The sequence below is a fragment of the Poecilia mexicana genome, unplaced genomic scaffold, assembly GCF_051168715.1.
Source record: "Poecilia mexicana isolate PSO_F unplaced genomic scaffold, ASM5116871v1 scaffold_2, whole genome shotgun sequence".
NCBI lineage: Eukaryota > Metazoa > Chordata > Actinopteri > Cyprinodontiformes > Poeciliidae > Poecilia > Poecilia mexicana.
The window spans coordinates 21,218,949-21,236,703 of NW_028263371.1; the positions used below are offsets into that span (position 1 = coordinate 21,218,949).

A 17,755-nucleotide genomic window follows, 5' to 3' on the forward strand; every position below is an offset into this window, starting at 1 on the left:
GGCCAGCCACCTAAAGAGATACACGAGAGAGAATGAAGCCAGGAGGATTAACCGGCTCTTCTCCACCCAACCAGCTAAAGTGTACTCTCAATGGCAGGGTAATAACAACAGAGCAGGCCCACCAAGGCTGGAGACTGAACAATACTGGAAAGGCATATGGGAAAGGGAGGCGTCCCACAACAGCAATGCACAGTGGCTAACCTCTCTATGAGAGGACCACAGCAACCTCCTTGAACAAGCCCCGGTAACCATCACTGTGGCAGATGTCCAAGAAAGAGTCTCAGGTATGAAAAACTGGACAGCACCAGGGCCTGACATGATCCATGCCTACTGGCTAAAGAAACTCACTGCCCTCCATGAGCGACTGGCAGCTCAACTGAACCAGCTGCTACAGAATGGGACTCACCCTGAATGGTTAACTGAAGGGCGCACAATCCTGATCCAGAAGGATCCCTCAAAGGGTTCAGTCCCATCCAACTATCGGCCAATAACCTGCCTCTCTACAACATGGAAGCTCATGTCAGGCATCATAGCAGCTAAGATAAGCGGGCACATGGATAAATACATGAGCACGGCACAGAAGGGCATCGGTATAAATAGCAGAGGAGCCAAACACCAACTCCTTGTAGACCACACAGTCGCCCGAGACTGCAAAACCCGCCACACCAACCTGTGCACCGCTTGGATTGATTACAAGAAAGCCTATGACTCAATGCCGCACACTTGGATCATTGAATGCTTAGAGATGTACAACATCAATAGGACTCTAAGAGCCTTCATTGCAAACTCGATGGGGCTGTGGAAAACCACCCTTGAAGCTAACTGCAAACCACTTGCACAAGTGTCCATCAAATGTGGCATATACCAAGGAGATGCTCTGTCCCCACTGCTGTTCTGCATAGGCCTGAACCCCCTTAGCCAAATAATCAACAAGACTGGCTACGGATACCGACTCAAGAATGGGGCCACAATCAGTCACCTCCTATACATGGATGACATCAAGCTGTACGCCAAGAGCGAGCGAGACATCGACTCACTGATCCACACCACCAGGATCTACAGCACTGACATTGGGATGTCATTCGGACTAGAGAAGTGTGGCCGGATGATTACAAAGAGAGGGAAGGTCGTCTGCACAGAAGGGGTCTCACTCCCAGAAGGAACAATAGCAGACATAGAGCACAGTTACAAGTACCTGGGAATACCATAAGCAAATGGCAACCTCGATGAGGTCACAAGGAAAGGAGCCACAGCCAAATACCTCCAACGAATAAGGCAAGTCCTGAGAAGCCAGCTCAATGGCAAGAACAAGATCCGTGCAATAAACAGCTATGCCTTACCAGTAATCAGATACCCTGCCGGAATAATTAGCTGGTCAATGGAAGAGATAAAGGCCACGGACGTTAAGACTCGGAAGCTACTAACCATGCATGGAGGGTTCCACCCCAAATCCAGCACCCTGAGACTGTACACAAGCCGTAAGGAAAGAGGCAGAGGACTAGTGAGTGTGAGAGCCACTGTCCAGGATGAAACATCCAAGATCCATAAATACATAAAGGACAAAGCCTCAACGGACGATGTGCTCAGTGAATGTCTCAGGCAATGGGGAACAGAGGACGAGGTGCTGGAGGAACCATCATGGGAAGACAAGCCCCTACATGGGATGTACCACCGACAAATAACTGAAGTGGCTGATATCAGGAAATCCTACCAATGGCTGGAGAAAGCTGGACTCAAGGACAGCACAGAGGCCCTCATCCTGGCCACCCAGGAACAGGCCCTAAACACTAGAGCAATAGAGGCTCAGATCTACCACACCAGACAAGACCCAAGGTGTAGGTTGTGCAAGGAGGCCTCTCAGACAGTCCAGCACATAACAGCAGGGTGCAAGATGCTGGCAGGGAAAGCGTACATGGAACGACATAACCAAGTGGCGGGCATAGTGTACAGGAACATCTGTGCCGAATATGGACTGGAAGCCCCGAGGTCAAAGTGGGGAACACCCCCAAAGGTGGTGGAGAATGACCGAGCTAAGATCCTGTGGGACTTCCAGATCCAGACAGACAAGATGGTAATGGCGAACCAACCGGACATTGTGGTGGTGGATAAAGAACAGAGGAAAGCTGTTGTGGTGGATGTAGCAATACCAAGTGACCACAACATCAGGAAAAAGGAGCACGAGAAACTGGAGAAATACCAGGGCCTCTGAGAGGAACTGGAGAAGGCCTGGAAGGTGAAGACCACAGTGGTGCCTGTGGTCATCGGGGCCCTCGGGGCAGTCACCCCCAAACTGGAGCAGTGGCTACAACAGATCCCAGGAACAACATCAGACATCTCAGTCCAGAAATGTGCAGTTCTAGGCACAGCCAAGATACTGGAGGAGAACCCTCAAGCTCCCAGGCCTCTGGTAGAGGACCCGAGCTCAGAGGATGAAAGAGACCACCCGCGGAGGGTGAGAAGGGAATTATTTTTTTTTATATATATATATATATATCTGACAGCATATGTTGATCAGACAGAACACCGGAGCATGGAGTTTACATAGTCTCTAAAACATTTGCCTAAAATAAGATTTGAAGATGTATCACGATTTGCAAACCAATTTTCTCTGACAACAAAATCTAAATTAGACAAAGGCTACAAATTCTTCACCGAACAATACCTGTTTGACTATGAAGGTAGGTATTTTTGTTTTGCGTAACCGTTAGCTTAGCATTAGTGAATTTTGTTAGCTAGCTAACTACTGACATAACTGTTCCTTAACCAGAACTTTTTACTGTTTTTGAACTATAACGTTTTAGGCTCTAATCTTGATCAGATTCTTAAATTATAGACTGGAGTTGCCACTCATCCCATAAAATAGGGGTTTGTTTGTTATAAGCAGAGATGTCCGGTGCCGCCGCTGCTTTGTAATGCCTTCCTCTAATCGGACCACTTTTTCGGTAACGAATAATCTAACGAGTTCGTATTTCAAATCCAGTAATCAGATTAAAATTATTTATCCAAATCACTGCGCATTAATATTTTCTTTTGTATTTATTTTTATTCCTTCTGTGCGTCTTTGGGAGAGACTCTGTGACAGCAGCGACAGAAACATGAACAGTGCATGGAGATGCACGTTTTGTTGCTGGAAAAATAGAAATGTCGTCAAGCCCAACTGTTTGTGGCTTTTGTCTTGTTTTTTCTAAACTCATAAAAAATAATGATTCACCGGTCGCGTTTTTGGGGGGACTTGTGTTTGAACGTGAAGTTGCTCATTTGAGCTTGGAAATGAGCAGAGATGCATAATCAGCCCCAGAATATTTAAAATACTATTCTAAACAACGTTGTTGGAAGCTGTCCTTTATTTTCCATTAATACAGAAAATGAACCTCTAAACGTTACATCACTGACAGGCGGCGGTCCTAACTGTGGCTAAAGCTGCTGCTAGCTGGTCATGATCGGAGGCTGGTTCCTTTGAATACAGTTGGAGAATGGTAAATTGACAATGACTAATAACGGTTATCTAACACGTAAACACTGTTTTATAAAATACAGAAAGTGAACCTCTAAACGTTACAGCACTGACAGAGTATATTTTTTCCTAAATGTGGCTAAAGCTGCTGCTAGGTGGTTTACTCTCCGATCGGAGGCTGTTTATTTTATACACAGTTAGAGAATGGTGAATTTACAATGATTAATAACAGCTATCTAACACTTAAATGCTGTTATTATTAAACTTACCTTTTATTATATCCTTAAGATTATGAGAATGCGGGAATTTTTCAGCTTGGTTCCCAAGGCAAAATCACACCGGAAGTAAAGATACCCAGTTTTGAGTTATGGCGGCCATTGTCTGACGTCACTGTGAAAAGGGTCTATAGGCGAGAGCGGTCCATGAGGCGTCTATCCTTATGCTAGAGTCAGCGAGCATCAAGAACTAACACAAAAACATTCCCCCCGGAACACACAACCGCTGCATGCAGAGTTCCGTTAACGAGGTAAATGCACAGTAACGCACTTAAACTCATATCGGCCCAGCCAGTATGGGAAATAATGCAGGCATAAGCAGATACATACAAGTACTACAATATTTAAGCAAACATGTTTAATAGATTCTAAATTATTACACCTTCCATAAACTTAACTCAACACAAAATACCTTTATTTAGACTTGGTTACATATATTGGAATTTTTTTCACTCTGATTGGCTGCTGTTAAGCCTACCGATTTTGAGTTGAATGTCCATTACATTTTTTGTTGAGACCTGTAAAAATAATTTTTATTCACATGCCTTTTTTTGTTCTCTGGGAAATTATTTTTGATAATAAATACAGAAACGACCATAAAAATCAACAATAGTGATAGTAATATTAACAATAAAATAATATTCAGTGCAAAGTAGTATTCAATTTCTTATATGGGGACGGTAATGGAACTGGATAATGGATAGGGGGGCGCTGGCCCAAAATAGGTTGAGAAACACTGTTCTTGATGCTGAACAGTATCAGCAGCAGCAGATATGGGCCAAACAAACCCAGAGATGCCAGAGGTCAACAGCAGGCTGGACTTCCTGCTCTGCTCACTTCATTTATAACTCACTTCCTGCTTGGTGGAAGATCTCAAGGAGCCAAACGGCCTAGTCCAAGTCAGTGTGACTTGTCAGAGCTGTGAGCAGTTCCTCCTCCTCTCCATCATCTCCAGTAGTTTCCTTCATTCAGCTCAGTCAGCCTCTTCATCAGCTGCTGCAGCTCCTTTGAGGCTCTGATGTTGCAGAGAAACTGAACTTTCCTTCACAGATGATAGAAGATCTTCAACATCTGACTGAGCTGAAGGTCTGAGGACATGAAGCCTGGACCAGAACCAGAACCTGGACTTTAGTCAGGAACTGCACAGACTCTCTGTCGGGTCAAACTCAGTAAACTGAAGATCAGATGTTGATCAGATGATGACATCATGATGACATCATAGTTATTATATTTTAGTCTGTTTATGATCCAGATTGATTTCATTAGAACTGAATTTATTTCTTCTCTCATCACAGACTTGGTGGCTGTAGGCTCGGAACAGATGAATGTGACGTTGTGGCTTCAGCTCTGAAGTCCAACCCAGATCTGACTGAACTGGAAATAAGTCAGAACATCATAAATGGAGGTGGAGACTCTGATATGAAGAATCTGTCTGAGATCCTGGAGAGTTCAGTCAGTAAAGTGAAGAATCTGAGGTTTGTTTTCTCTATTAATACAATAAAATCATTCATTGATACTTTAGTCCTTAGTTTACTTAAGGATTTTATTGTAATACTTTAAAACAACCTTTTTAAATGACAGATTAAAATCTCTAAAACATTTTACCTTGTAAATGAATTATTTTCATATTTCAGACTTTGAGATTATTGAACTTTGTTTTTCAGTTTTTAAAATGTTTTTGACTGATGAACAAACTGAGTAAAATAATTCAAATGAAGTTAATTAACGATGGAGATGTTTCAGTTTGGTTGGTAAAGATTCAGATTGTTTTATTTCTGATTCTCATCTTTACATCCAGAATGAAATGTTTTCCTCCAGTCGAGCCACAAACACTGACCAGTTCAAATCATCATTAATGAAACATCTAAGAAGTGACTGATTGTAGAAAAGCAAATCTAGATGAACTGAATGACAGTGAGGTTTGCAGCAGCAGCAGGTTCCTCACTTTGTCCTGAAGCTGTGGTTCTGTTGGGCCGGGTCAGAGAGGAACCGTCCTCTTCAGTCTGACAGCTGTCAGTCGGTTGGAGCCTCGTCTCTGTGATGAAGCTTCATCAGGTCACGTCTCCTTAGGAAATAATGGCCTCCATTGGCTTTCAGCAGCTTTAAGAAGAACCCAAGGCCATTAATGAATAAACTGAGTGGTTCTGATCCGGTTACCAAGTCGGGTCTCCAGCTGATGATCAGGAACCAGCAGAAATAGCTCAGCTCATCCAGGCTGCTGCTCATAGAAAACTTTGAGTTTCTTTGTTGATCAAATGTTCTGGTTCTGCTGGTTTGGATTCTTTAAACCAGTTTGACTGGATCAGATGTTAGAATCAGTTCATCATGTTTCTTTTACATTCAGGGAAATTAATTTTCTACATTTTATTATTTATTTGTTCATATTTCAGTTTTAACTGCATCCTGTTTGCTTCAGCTCATCTTTTAATCTTTATTCAGATTGAAGGGCTGCAGTTTGTCAGAGACCAGCTGGACGTCTCTGTTCTCAGCTCTGAAGTCCAACCCGACCCATCTGACAGGACTGGACCTCATCTACAACAATCTGGAAGGTTCTGGACTGAAGGAGCTCTGTGGGTTTCTACAGACTGAAGGCTGCAGACTTAAAATATTGGGGTTTGTAATAATATAATTATTGATATTTCAGTGAATAATTATATATAATTGATCATAAATCAAAGTTCATATCTTCTGATCTAATAAATATTTTCTGACTTTGTTCCTGGACTTGGATCCAGAGTTTAATTTAGTCCCTCTGTGTAACTGAGTTGGACCTGCTGACCTGAGGTCAGAACAGGACAGCATTCGGACCCCCAGTGTGTAGAAATCCCCCTCATGTCAAGCAGGTCAAAGGTCAAGATGGAAAAATAGAGAGAATGAAATTATCCCTTTATTGAAGTTCCTCAAATGCCACACTTAGTTTTGAATATTCTGCTATTAGTTGATAATCATCCAGTCCAGGTGTTTTAATGTTTAACTAGAGCAGATTAAAGATGCTGGTTGTAGTGAATAATTAGGTGGAATCGCCCTTTATCCATTTCCTGAATCGGAAGCTTCAATCAGAAACCAACTTCAGCTTCATTTTTAAAAATCCAGACCACTGAGTTTTTCTCTGAGCTCAACAGGCTGCAGGTTCTTCAGGACATCAGTTTTCTGGTCCAGACATCAGAACCAGCAGAGACTGCAGCACATGAATCTGGACCAGGTGTGTTAGGAGAGGTTCTGCACATGCTCAGACTGAAGGTTCACCGTCTGACAGAGAAAGTCGACCAACTCTGGATAAAATGGTTCCTAGACACAGGGAAGCTTTCTGGGGACTCGACTGCCTGCTCATATGGAGCTGCAGCTCATGCAGGAGTTTTATGTTGGCAGGAAGCAAAACAACATGGAAGCAGGTGATGAGTTTCCATTTTAGTGTCAATTCCACTGATGGAGCAAATTACAAGTCAGTCATCCTCCAAACCACTGAGAGCAGCTTCCAGAGGAAATCTGAGTTTGTTCTGACAGTCAGACTCTGTCAGGATGACCACAGTCTTCTGGCTGAGTTCCTGACATGAAGGAGACAGAAATAATATAAAGATCATTAATTAACAGTCCTGCAGTGAAAACTGACTTTGTGAAGGTTATGGTGTTAAAGTCATTTAGTTCAAACATCTTGATTCAGCTCTTATTTTGTAGGACAGGAAATGAGATCTTACCTTTGTAAAGCTTTGTGTGCAACAATCTTCATCAGTGACTGAAATCATCCTCATGTGGTTCACCTTGAAAATAGATTTAAAAATGACTCGTCTTCACAATCAGGTTGTTCTTTATGATAATGTTCCCATTTCTGCAGCGTCTCTGATGGAGGATTCAGAACTTGAACTAAATGACCCAAATCAATCTGACAGAGAAAAGACTCAATATTTTCTAGTTGATAGTTCAGAAACTGAATCACCACAAAATGAGAAAATGATCAACTTTCAGAATCTGAGCTGTAATGGATGTTGTAAAACTCTGAATTAGACGGATTGAAATAAAATGTTTACATCTGTCATACTTAGCAATGAGCTGCAGTTAAAATACAACCAGCAAGAAAAACATCATTAATAGATTAATGAACAAAAACTGGAGGCATAAAATATCTGATGATAAATGAAGGTACAGAGCAGTCAGCTGATACAGAGCCTGGAAGGAAACATGGAGAGAAAAAACATCCGACTGAATTTAAGATCCTGAGAAACTTTTAGAAAAACTTTGAGTTTCTTTGTTGATCAAATGTTCTGGTTCTGCTGGTTTGGACTCTTTAAACCAGTTTGAATGGATCAGATGTTAGAATCAGTTCATCAAGTTTCTTTTACATTCAGGGAAATTAATTTTCTACATTTTATTATTTATTTGTTTATATTTCAGTTTTAACTGCATCCTGTTGGCTTCAGCTCATCTTTTATTCTTTATTCAGATTGGAGGAATGCATTTTGTCAGAGACCAGCTGGACGTCTCTGTTCTCAGCTCTGAAGTCCAACCCGACCCATCTGACAGGACTGGACCTGACCCGAACCAACCTGGAAGGTTCTGGACTGAAGGAGCTCTGTGGGTTTCTACAGACTGAAGGCTGCAGACTTAAAATATTGGGGTTTGTAATAATATAATTATTGATATTTCAGTGAATAATTATATATAATTGATCATAAATCAAAGTTCATATCTTCTGATCTAATAAATATTTTCTGACTTTGTTCCTGGACTTGGATCCAGAGTTTAATTTAGTCCCTCTGTGTAACTGAGTTGGACCTGCTGACCTGAGGTCAGAACAGGACAGCATTCGGACCCCCAGTGTGTAGAAATCCCCCTCATGTCAAGCAGGTCAAAGGTCAAGATGGAAAAATAGAGAGAATGAAATTATCCCTTTATTGAAGTTCCTCAAATGCCACACTTAGTTTTGAATATTCTGCTATTAGTTGATAATCATCCAGTCCAGGTGTTTTAATGTTTAACTAGAGCAAATTAAAGATGCTGGTTGTAGTGAATAATTAGGTGGAATCGCCCTTTATCCATTTCCTGAATCGGAATCTTCAATCAGAAACCAACTTCAGTTTCGTGTGAAAGAATCCAGACCACTGAGTTTTTCTCTGAGCTCAACAGGCTGCAGGTTCTTCAGGAGATCAGTTTTCTGGTCCAGACATCAGAACCAGCAGAGACTGCAGCACATTAATCTGGACCAGGTGTGTTAGGAGAGGTTCTGCACATGCTCAGACTGAAGGTTCACCGTCTGACAGAGAAAGTCGACCAACTCTGGATGAAATGGTTCCTAGAAACAGGGAAGCTTTCTGGGGACTCGACTGCCTGCTCATATGGAGCTGCAGCTCATGCAGGAGTTTTATGTTGGCAGGAAGCAAAACAACATGGAAGCAGGTGATGAGTTTCCATTTTAGTGTCAATTCCACTGATGGAGCAAATTACAAGTCAGTCGTCCTCCAAACCACTGAGAGCAGCTTCCAGAGGAAATCTGAGTTTGTTCTGACAGTCAGACTCTGTCAGGATGACCACAGTCTTCTGGCTGAGTTCCTGACATGAAGGAGACAGAAATAATATAAAGATCATTAATTAACAGTCCTGCAGTAAATACTGACTTTGTGAAGGTTATGGTGTTAAAGTCATTTAGTTCAGACATCTTGATTCAGCTCTTATTTTGTAGGACAGGAAATGAGATCTTACCTTTGTAAAGCTTTGTGTGCAACAAGCTTCATCAGTGACTGAAATCATCCTCATGTGGTTCACCTGGAAAATAGATTTAAAAATGACTCGTCTTCACAATCAGGTTGTTCTTTATGATAATGTTCCCATTTCTGCAGCGTCTCTGATGGAGGATTCAGAACTTGAACTAAATGACCCAAATCAATCTGACAGAGAAAAGACTCAATATTTTCTAGTTGATAGTTCAGGAACTGAATCACCAGAAAATGAGAAAATGATCAACTTTCAGAATCTGAGCTGTAATGGATGTTGTAAAACTCTGAATTAGACGGATTGAAATAAACCGTTTACATCTGTCATACTTAGCAATGAGCTGCAGTTAAAATACAACCAGCAAGAAAAACATCATTAATAGATTAATGACCAAAAACTGGAGACATAAAATCTCTGATGATAAATGAAGGTACAGAGCAGTCAGCTGATACAGAGGCTGGAAGGAAACATGGAGAGAAAAAACATCCGACTGAGTTTAAGATCCTGAGAAAGTTTTAGAAAAACTTTGAGTTTCTTTGTTGATAAAATGTTCTGGTTCTGCTGGTTTGGACTCTTTAAACCAGTTTGACTGGATCAGATGTTAGAATCAGTTCATCAAGTTTCTTTTACATTCAGGGAAATTAATTTTCTACATTTTATTATTTATTTGTTCATATTTCAGTTTTAACTGCATCCTGTTGGCTTCAGCTCATATTTTATTCTTTATTTAGATTGAAGATCTGCAGGTTGTCAGAGACCAGCTGGACGTCTCTGTTCTCAGCTCTGAAGTCCAACCCGACCCATCTGACAGAACTGGACCTAACCAGAACCAACCTGGGAGATTCTGGACTGAAGGAGCTCTGTGATTTTCTACAGACTGAAGGCTGCAGACTGAAAACATTGAGGTTTGTAATAATATAATTATTGATATGTCTGTGAATAATTATATATAATTGATCATAAATCAAAATAGGTACCGGCAGCGATGCTCTTTCCACTCAGGAATGAGAGAGAACGCATGCTGATCACAGAAAATGCCCTAACTTCCCACCATCAAAAGTCCTTATCAGAATATTTTTTTTCCAAAAGCAACACTGCTGTGTTAAAGCTAATGTATTTTCCTTTCCAATGATACCAGTTTTATGCATGTTGAAGTAAATAAAACACTTTAAATTTCCCGGTAATTTTCTTTTTTTTTTTTTGCAAAGCCGCATTATTTATGCCAATTCGAAACATTGTCCAAGAAAATCGGTTCGGGCGTCACGAACACATGACCAAATGAGCCAAAAGTGATATCATATTAAACCTTAAACTATAGGCTTTCCATACATACCCGGTTTGTCAGGGGTTATTTTTTTATAAATCATAAAAGTATCAAAACTTCGTCAAATAGCGAACGAATTATAAAAAATAAACCCGACAAAATGGGTCTCAAAATAAAGATTAATTTGTTAGCTTTAATATAATACTGGAACCACACTTCCATAATCAATGTGCGTGACGCCCCACGCATATCAACACACGAACGTACCTCCCCTGAGTGGCCACTTCCAGCTTTCTGTAAGCTAAATGGCTACGTGGTGAAGCTAGCTAAAAACCAATAACCAGAGTTTAAGTTCTAAGAGCGGTGGAGTGAACCCCTCCATTCTTTACTGATGTTTTGTGATTTTTGCAAACTGAAAAGCGGACTGATCGCTTGGCTGGCTGATCATCTACCGCGCTATGCCGAGCTCCACAGCGTTATAACGCGATCTGCCGGAGCGCCGCACAAAGACTGCGGGAGGAGTTAAATGTAAAGTTAAAGTTGAAACTTTTACAAAAGAGGAGAAATTAAGCAAATATGGTCCCTTCACCTCCTCACCTGAACGTGGGGTTATTCATCCTCCTCCTCCTCTTCCACAGGAATGCTTTGCTTCCCTGTCCTTATTATTTAATAATAATTAAAAAAGCTGAATTAGATCCGCTGTTTTTATGGGCCACGGGAATTATGCATGATGACCTGTATTTGTGTGGTTTAGGTTTGTGCTGATTTTGTGTGATTTGTACAACAAGGACATGAAGCGCGTTAGCAGACGGTTTCTGATATGGGAGGCATGGGCAACCCCCCAGGGCATCATTATGTGGGTGGCGGCATGATGAAGTGACTGTATCTATACTAAAATGACAAATTCTAGACAGTTTTTTTTTTAAAAAAACTGTAATTTCTTTGGCACTTTTTCAGATGGTCGGTAGTAGGGAATTTTCAATAAAAGAAATCTAAAAAAACAACCTCTATTTTCTGCCAACAATATAGAAAAAAACTACTAAAGATAGCCATAAATAAATGTTTTTATATGATGCTGCAGCCTAACTGACATCTAGGAAGGAAGTTTCAATGAAATGCATAAAAAAATAAACATTTTGGTGCAAGTCAAAATTCTCTAAAATTTAATTTTTTTAAAAACAAACAAAAAAATCTTTATTTCCTACCAGCAATATCAAGGAAGCTATTAAATATAGCCAAAAATGGATGCCTTTATGTTATTCAGCAGCCTAAATTATCTGTAGTAGAGAAGTTTTATTGAAATCTGATTAACAATACAAGTTTGGAGAGTGGTCAAAAAATACTTAATTTTGTCACTTTTTGAATTCCCCCCCGGCCCCCTGTTAACTGTTAACTGTTAGAGATAACGGGCTGAAATTTTTTCTGCTCTTTTCTGGTAATGTACTTAATAGAAAATGCATTCAGAGTACAAAAAATATAAAGAAAAAAAATTGATTGCCGGTACCTAATCAAAGTTCATATCTTCTGTTCTAATAAATATTTTCTGAGTTTGTTCCTGGACTTGGATCCAGAGTTTAATTTAGTTCCTCTGTGTAACTGAGTTGGACCTTCTGACCTGAGGTCAGAACAGGACAGCATTCGGACACCCAGTGTGTAGAAATCCCCCTCATGTCAAGCAGGTCAAAGGTCATTCAACCCAGTCTAGAAAAGTGAATTCCTGGAATCTGACAGGAACAAATCAATAATCAATGATTGATGCTTCAACACTTTGATCAGAACCTGGAATGATTTTACTGACTAAAATCCTCCAACACAACATGACCCAGTACCAGGGTCTGGTTCTGGTTCTGAAGTCAGCAGGTCTTTATTGAAGCAGCAGCTTGTTGGCTTTAATATTCATGAGAATCTTTAACTGGTTCTGTTGGACTGGTTCACCTGCATCCTGTTGGCTTCAGCTCATCTTTTATTCTTTATTCAGGTTGAAGAGCTGCAGTTTGTCAAAGATCAGCTGTGATTTTCTGGCCTCAGCTCTGAAGTCCAACAGCCTCCATCTGACAGAACTGGACCTTAAAGGAAACAACCTGGATGATCCAGATGTTCAGCAGCTGGAGGATCTTGTAGATGATCTAAAGTAAGTAAATGTTTGTAGTGAGTCCAGCTGCTGTCAGCATATTGAACTAAACCCAGTTAGCATCAAAGCAAAGCTCCAGTGTTCCCAGTAAAGCTGCAGCTTCTCAGTGGGAGGAGAATGGTTCAGGCTTCCTGATTGGACACAGAGACAGCAACCAGCCAATCAGAGGAGCAGCAGCTTGCTGTGTTCCTGTGTTTGTGTTGGTCTGAAGATGAGTGTTGTTGCTGTGTCCATGTCTCCAGGACGTCCAGCTGGACTCCAGCGTCCAGCCGTCCAACATGTCTAGAGACAGTGGTCCTCATTCATCAAACTGTGGCAGCAGCAGATCTGATCTCAGATCTGCTTGTTCTCTCAGTTCAACAGGAAACAACTGATCAGGTTCATCTTGGTCACAGCTCTGAGATCAGTCTGACTGCAGCCTGGAAACCATCTACTGGATGTGCTGCGTCACTGACTGCTGCTGGAGAGGCTGGAAACACTCACTGATCTGATCTCTCCATCCTTCTTCTCTCTGCAGTTTGAAGGACAGATGATCTCTGTAAAGTAGAGAACGGTCTCTTTGTCCTGCTGATCCTCAGAGGTTGAAGCTGCAGCAGTTTGAGTCTAAAGAGACTCTGACTGGATCCTGATGATGACCTCTGACCTCCAAGATTTTCCTCCTGTTTATTTTCTCATGTCTGTCATTTAGTGTCTGATATTGTTTGTCTCTTTGGATCAATAAAGATCCAATTCAAACTGGGCTCCATTTAGAGGCTTCATGGAGTTTTGATCTGAACTGGATTCAACTGGAAAGTTGATCTTTTTTCTCTGATTCATTTTCATCCTGGAACCAGAAATGGTCTGAGATGGAAACATGGGAATTGATAGGTACTTTTTCTCGAACCTATATAACAGAACCACAGACAACGTATATGAATTTTATAGCCAAGCTTTTGCAAAAGGAGAAGTCTCCATCAACAACTTTTTCAAGCCGTTCACAGAGAGTTCTGATCTCCTTCCACGCGAGCCCCTGTTTTATTGTCCAAGCAGAACAGCCAAAAGGGGCAGTCAGGAAGAACAACAAAGGTCGTAAAACTTCTAACCTAAACAAACCAGCCAGGTGTGATATCTGATCTACGGTCTGAGCCCAGTTCAAATCTCGGTCAAGCTGTTAACAAAACAAAATACAACTGCTCACAGGCAGTTAGGAGGTATTCTGATTGATAAGAATTTAGGGTCTGGGAAACACAGAGTTAACTGTTTCACATGAAGATGAAACAGACAGTCCTGACCTCCAGGTCAGTTCATACACACATAAGGAAGAGAACACTTTAAACAGAAAATTACAACGATCTATAGACTGAATGTGAACTAAAGTAATAACAAAATGATAATACCGAAAATTCTCTAACAGGAATCATTTTCAGTTCAGCTTTGAATCATAAAGACACTTCAAACCTCTTTTCTCTGCTGCTTCTTCTTCTGTTGACAGGAAAATGTTCCTCAAAGCTCCACAGATAAAAAGATGCTTTACTGGAAACTGCAGAGAAACTTCAGCTTCCATCACAGAAACCAGTTTAACCAGTTTAGACCTGGATGTCCCACAGAAACTCTGATGTTAGAGCAGTTTTCAGGAACATCCAGCATTTTATCTGATTAAAAAAAGTTTTACATATTTTTATCTTTTTATAGTCATTATAAAAATCTTTAAATAATCAAGTTTTGCATCATCATTGATTCTCAGTTTGTTTTTGTGTTTTACTTTTTTAACTCCATGTTTCATGTTTTACTTTCAGTTTTCTAAATAACTTTAGGACTTGATGTGTCACATCAGGCTTTTTACTGGGATTTTACTGATTATTTTTTTTTTCAGACCTCAGAGAATCACTGGGATAATGTGCTGATTGGTTCATGGTATTTGTTTTCATTTTTGTTCTAATGTAATGTGGATTCATGGCCAATAAGTTTTTAATTTTCATTTTTTTCTTTCAGTTGACTGCGTACAAATATAGTAACTGCACCTTTATTTTAATCATCTATGACATTTAGATTATTGTATTCAGACCAACAAAGAAATAAAATGTATATTTTAAAGTTTTCATCTTTACTTTTACAGCTTTATTTAGTGAAAACAGAAACATCCTGTGAAGTTGATCTGAGCTTTTAAAAGCTTCTAATTAAGGTAGGAGTTTGTTTTGTGTTATTCATCCTGAAGGCGTTTAAATAAAACACATGAGATCCATTTAATGAATCAATGTTTTTTCTTCAACTTCTTAAACTGCTTCAAACTATAAAAGTACTATTATAATACTTCCCGGTGTTTTATTTTTGAAAGATCCCACAATAAGCGTATGCAGGGGCGTGCAGAGGCCACTAAAGGGGCAGGTGCTCAAATAAAAGGGCACATCTAACTGCATTCTAGTACAGAATACGAACAAAGCCACACAGCTTTCAGAGGTAATAAAGAATAACAAAACTGTGAGATATACAATCAAAGCTAAGGAAAATATCTATACAAAGCATACAACTATGCATATGCAAGATATTTTATTACAGTATTTTCCACACTATATGAGATGCACCGGATTATAAGGCGCACATTCAATGAATGGCCTATTTTAAAACTTTTTTCATATAAAAGGGACACAGAATAGATGCTACAGATAGGGTTGCCACCCGTATTGAATTCTCTAAATGATGCAATTTGTTCCGTACTCTACAAATGTAGACATGTAATAGTAATGAAGTGGTCCCTGAGTACTTTATATAGTAGGCTGCCCCAGTCATTGTTTCACTCACGGTGTTGGTGTTGCGATATTGTGCCCAACTGCTTTCTGGGTAACACAGACCAACCGACATGCTGCCGCCGCAGTCTCTTAAAGTCTGGATTGAGATTTGTCCCCTTCATTAATGACACTCTTTTATTACATATATTATATCTATCATGGTAGTTCAGGGCGAGTTATTTTTAATTCTAAATGAATATCCTTGTTGGACTTTTATTTAAATGCTATTTTCCTTCAAGATACATTTGCCGAACGCCAGAATAAATGTACAGTACATTATGCAGCAAAGGAAATTAGAAGACGTATATCCATTATGGAGATGACAGGTGATGGGCGATGTGCTCCTATTGCATAAGCGATACTGAAGAATGACTGATATTATTAACATACAGAGAAGAAGCTTTTAGTTATCTAGCTTTGCTAGCAAAGTCGTTAGCTAGCAGCTAGCAACCGGACATTGTGGTGGTGGATAAAGAACAGTGGAAAGCTGTTGTGGTGGATGTAGCAATACCAAGTGACCACAACATCAGGAAAAAGGAGCACGAGAAACTGGAGAAATACCAGGGCCTAAGAGAGGAACTGGAGAAGGCCTGGAAGGTGAAGACCACAGTGGTGCCTGTGGTCATCGGGGCCCTCGGGGCAGTCACCCCCAAACTGGAACAGTGGCTAAAACAGATCCCAGGAACAACATCAGACATCTCAGTCCAGAAATGTGCAGCTCTAGGCACAGCCAAGATACTGTGTAGTTGGAAGTGTTTGGGAACAACGGTATCTCAGCCAGGAAGTGGCAGGTCATGTAAAGTGACAGGTCAGTGGATGGTGAAGTGTTTAGTGTGAAGAGGTCACCAACTTTCAATCACTTTCAACAATCAATCACTGCAGACTTCCAGACTTCATTTCACCTTCTGATTAGCTTAGAAACAGTCCAGAGAGCTTCATGGGATGGGTTTCCATGGTGATCAGCTGCATCTAAACCATACACCACCAAGTACAAAGCAAATGCTGTGGTGTAAAGCCGCCGCCACTGGACTCTAGAGCAGTGGATGCACGTTCTCTGGAGTCACTTCTCCATCTGGCAACCTGATGGACAAGTCTGGGTTTGGCGGTTGCCAGGACAACGGTGCTTGTCTGACTGCATTGTGCCAAGGGTAAAGTTTGGTGGGGGAAGCATTATGGTGTGGGGTTGGTTTTCAGGAGCTGGTCTTGGACCCTTAGTTCCAGTGAAAGGAACATTTTGGACAAGTCCAAGCTCCCAACTTTGTGAGAACAGTTTGGATTTGACCCCTTCCTCTTCCTCTAAATGGAGAGTCTGGTGGATGAACCTGACTGGCCTGCACAGAGTCCTGACCTCAACCGGATAGCCTCCTGACTACCAGTAGTTCATTTTTGTCCTCTGTAGAGGACATTTCTAAACTTGAATATCTCCCACCCCCTGCATTCTACTGAATTAATTCCTTTTGGTATCTGGAGAGGACATTTAGGGCTTTTCAATGATACCACTTATGAAGGGGTGGGACTTTTGTTTGTATCTTTTTCTAATACATAAAAATTGCATTCATCAGTAATAACACATTTTGTGGGACGAGACAAAGTAAGTGCATAAAACCTTTTATTACCTTACAAAGAATGTGGGATTTAAAAAAAATGGTGATTGGACAATTTTTTTTTTCCTGGTAGTCAGGAGGATAGAACACCTTAGGATGAATTAGAGTGAAGAATGAGAGCCAGGCCTTCTTGTCCAACATCAGTGTGTGACCTCACAAATACGCTTCTGGAAGAATAATCACTAATAAACCTTGGACAGCCTCCCAGAGGAGCTGAAGCTGTTCTAGGGTGGAGCAACGTCATGTTGAACCCTATGGATCAGGAATGATGATCTCACCAAAGCTCATGTGTGAGTGAAAGCAGGTGAGCGAATACTTTTGGCAGTATAGTAAATACTTTTACATTTTCCCATCCGTCTCAGCTGAGCTGCACCACAGACCGACTTTTACTAGAATTGCTGTGATTCTTCTCAAAAGTGGAGTAAAGTTATCTACAGCTTTAATAATAATAAATAAAGATTAATAAATTAAAACCAACAAACTACTATGTTTACAAATATATTGTGTTTCAATATTATTCTAATCATGACTGGAATACAAAAACATTTAAAAAGAA

At 40.6% G+C, this 17,755-nt stretch overlaps 1 protein-coding gene across 1 annotated transcript in view; it reads left to right on the top strand.

The window, feature by feature from the left end:
- The window catches only part of LOC106911561 (NACHT, LRR and PYD domains-containing protein 12-like), a 29,965-nt gene extending 14,914 nt beyond the window's left edge, over nucleotides 1-15,051 (top strand). The window contains exons 5-10 of the mRNA XM_088003767.1: nucleotides 5,025-5,204; nucleotides 6,169-6,342; nucleotides 8,168-8,341; nucleotides 10,167-10,340; nucleotides 12,678-12,830; nucleotides 13,348-15,051. Of these exons, the coding sequence (XP_087859893.1) occupies nucleotides 5,025-5,204; nucleotides 6,169-6,342; nucleotides 8,168-8,341; nucleotides 10,167-10,340; nucleotides 12,678-12,830; nucleotides 13,348-13,363 (871 nt within the window). The 3' untranslated portion in view covers nucleotides 13,364-15,051. The remainder of the gene's footprint in view (nucleotides 1-5,024; nucleotides 5,205-6,168; nucleotides 6,343-8,167; nucleotides 8,342-10,166; nucleotides 10,341-12,677; nucleotides 12,831-13,347) is intronic.
- Nucleotides 15,052-17,755: the final 2,704 nt, after the last annotated feature.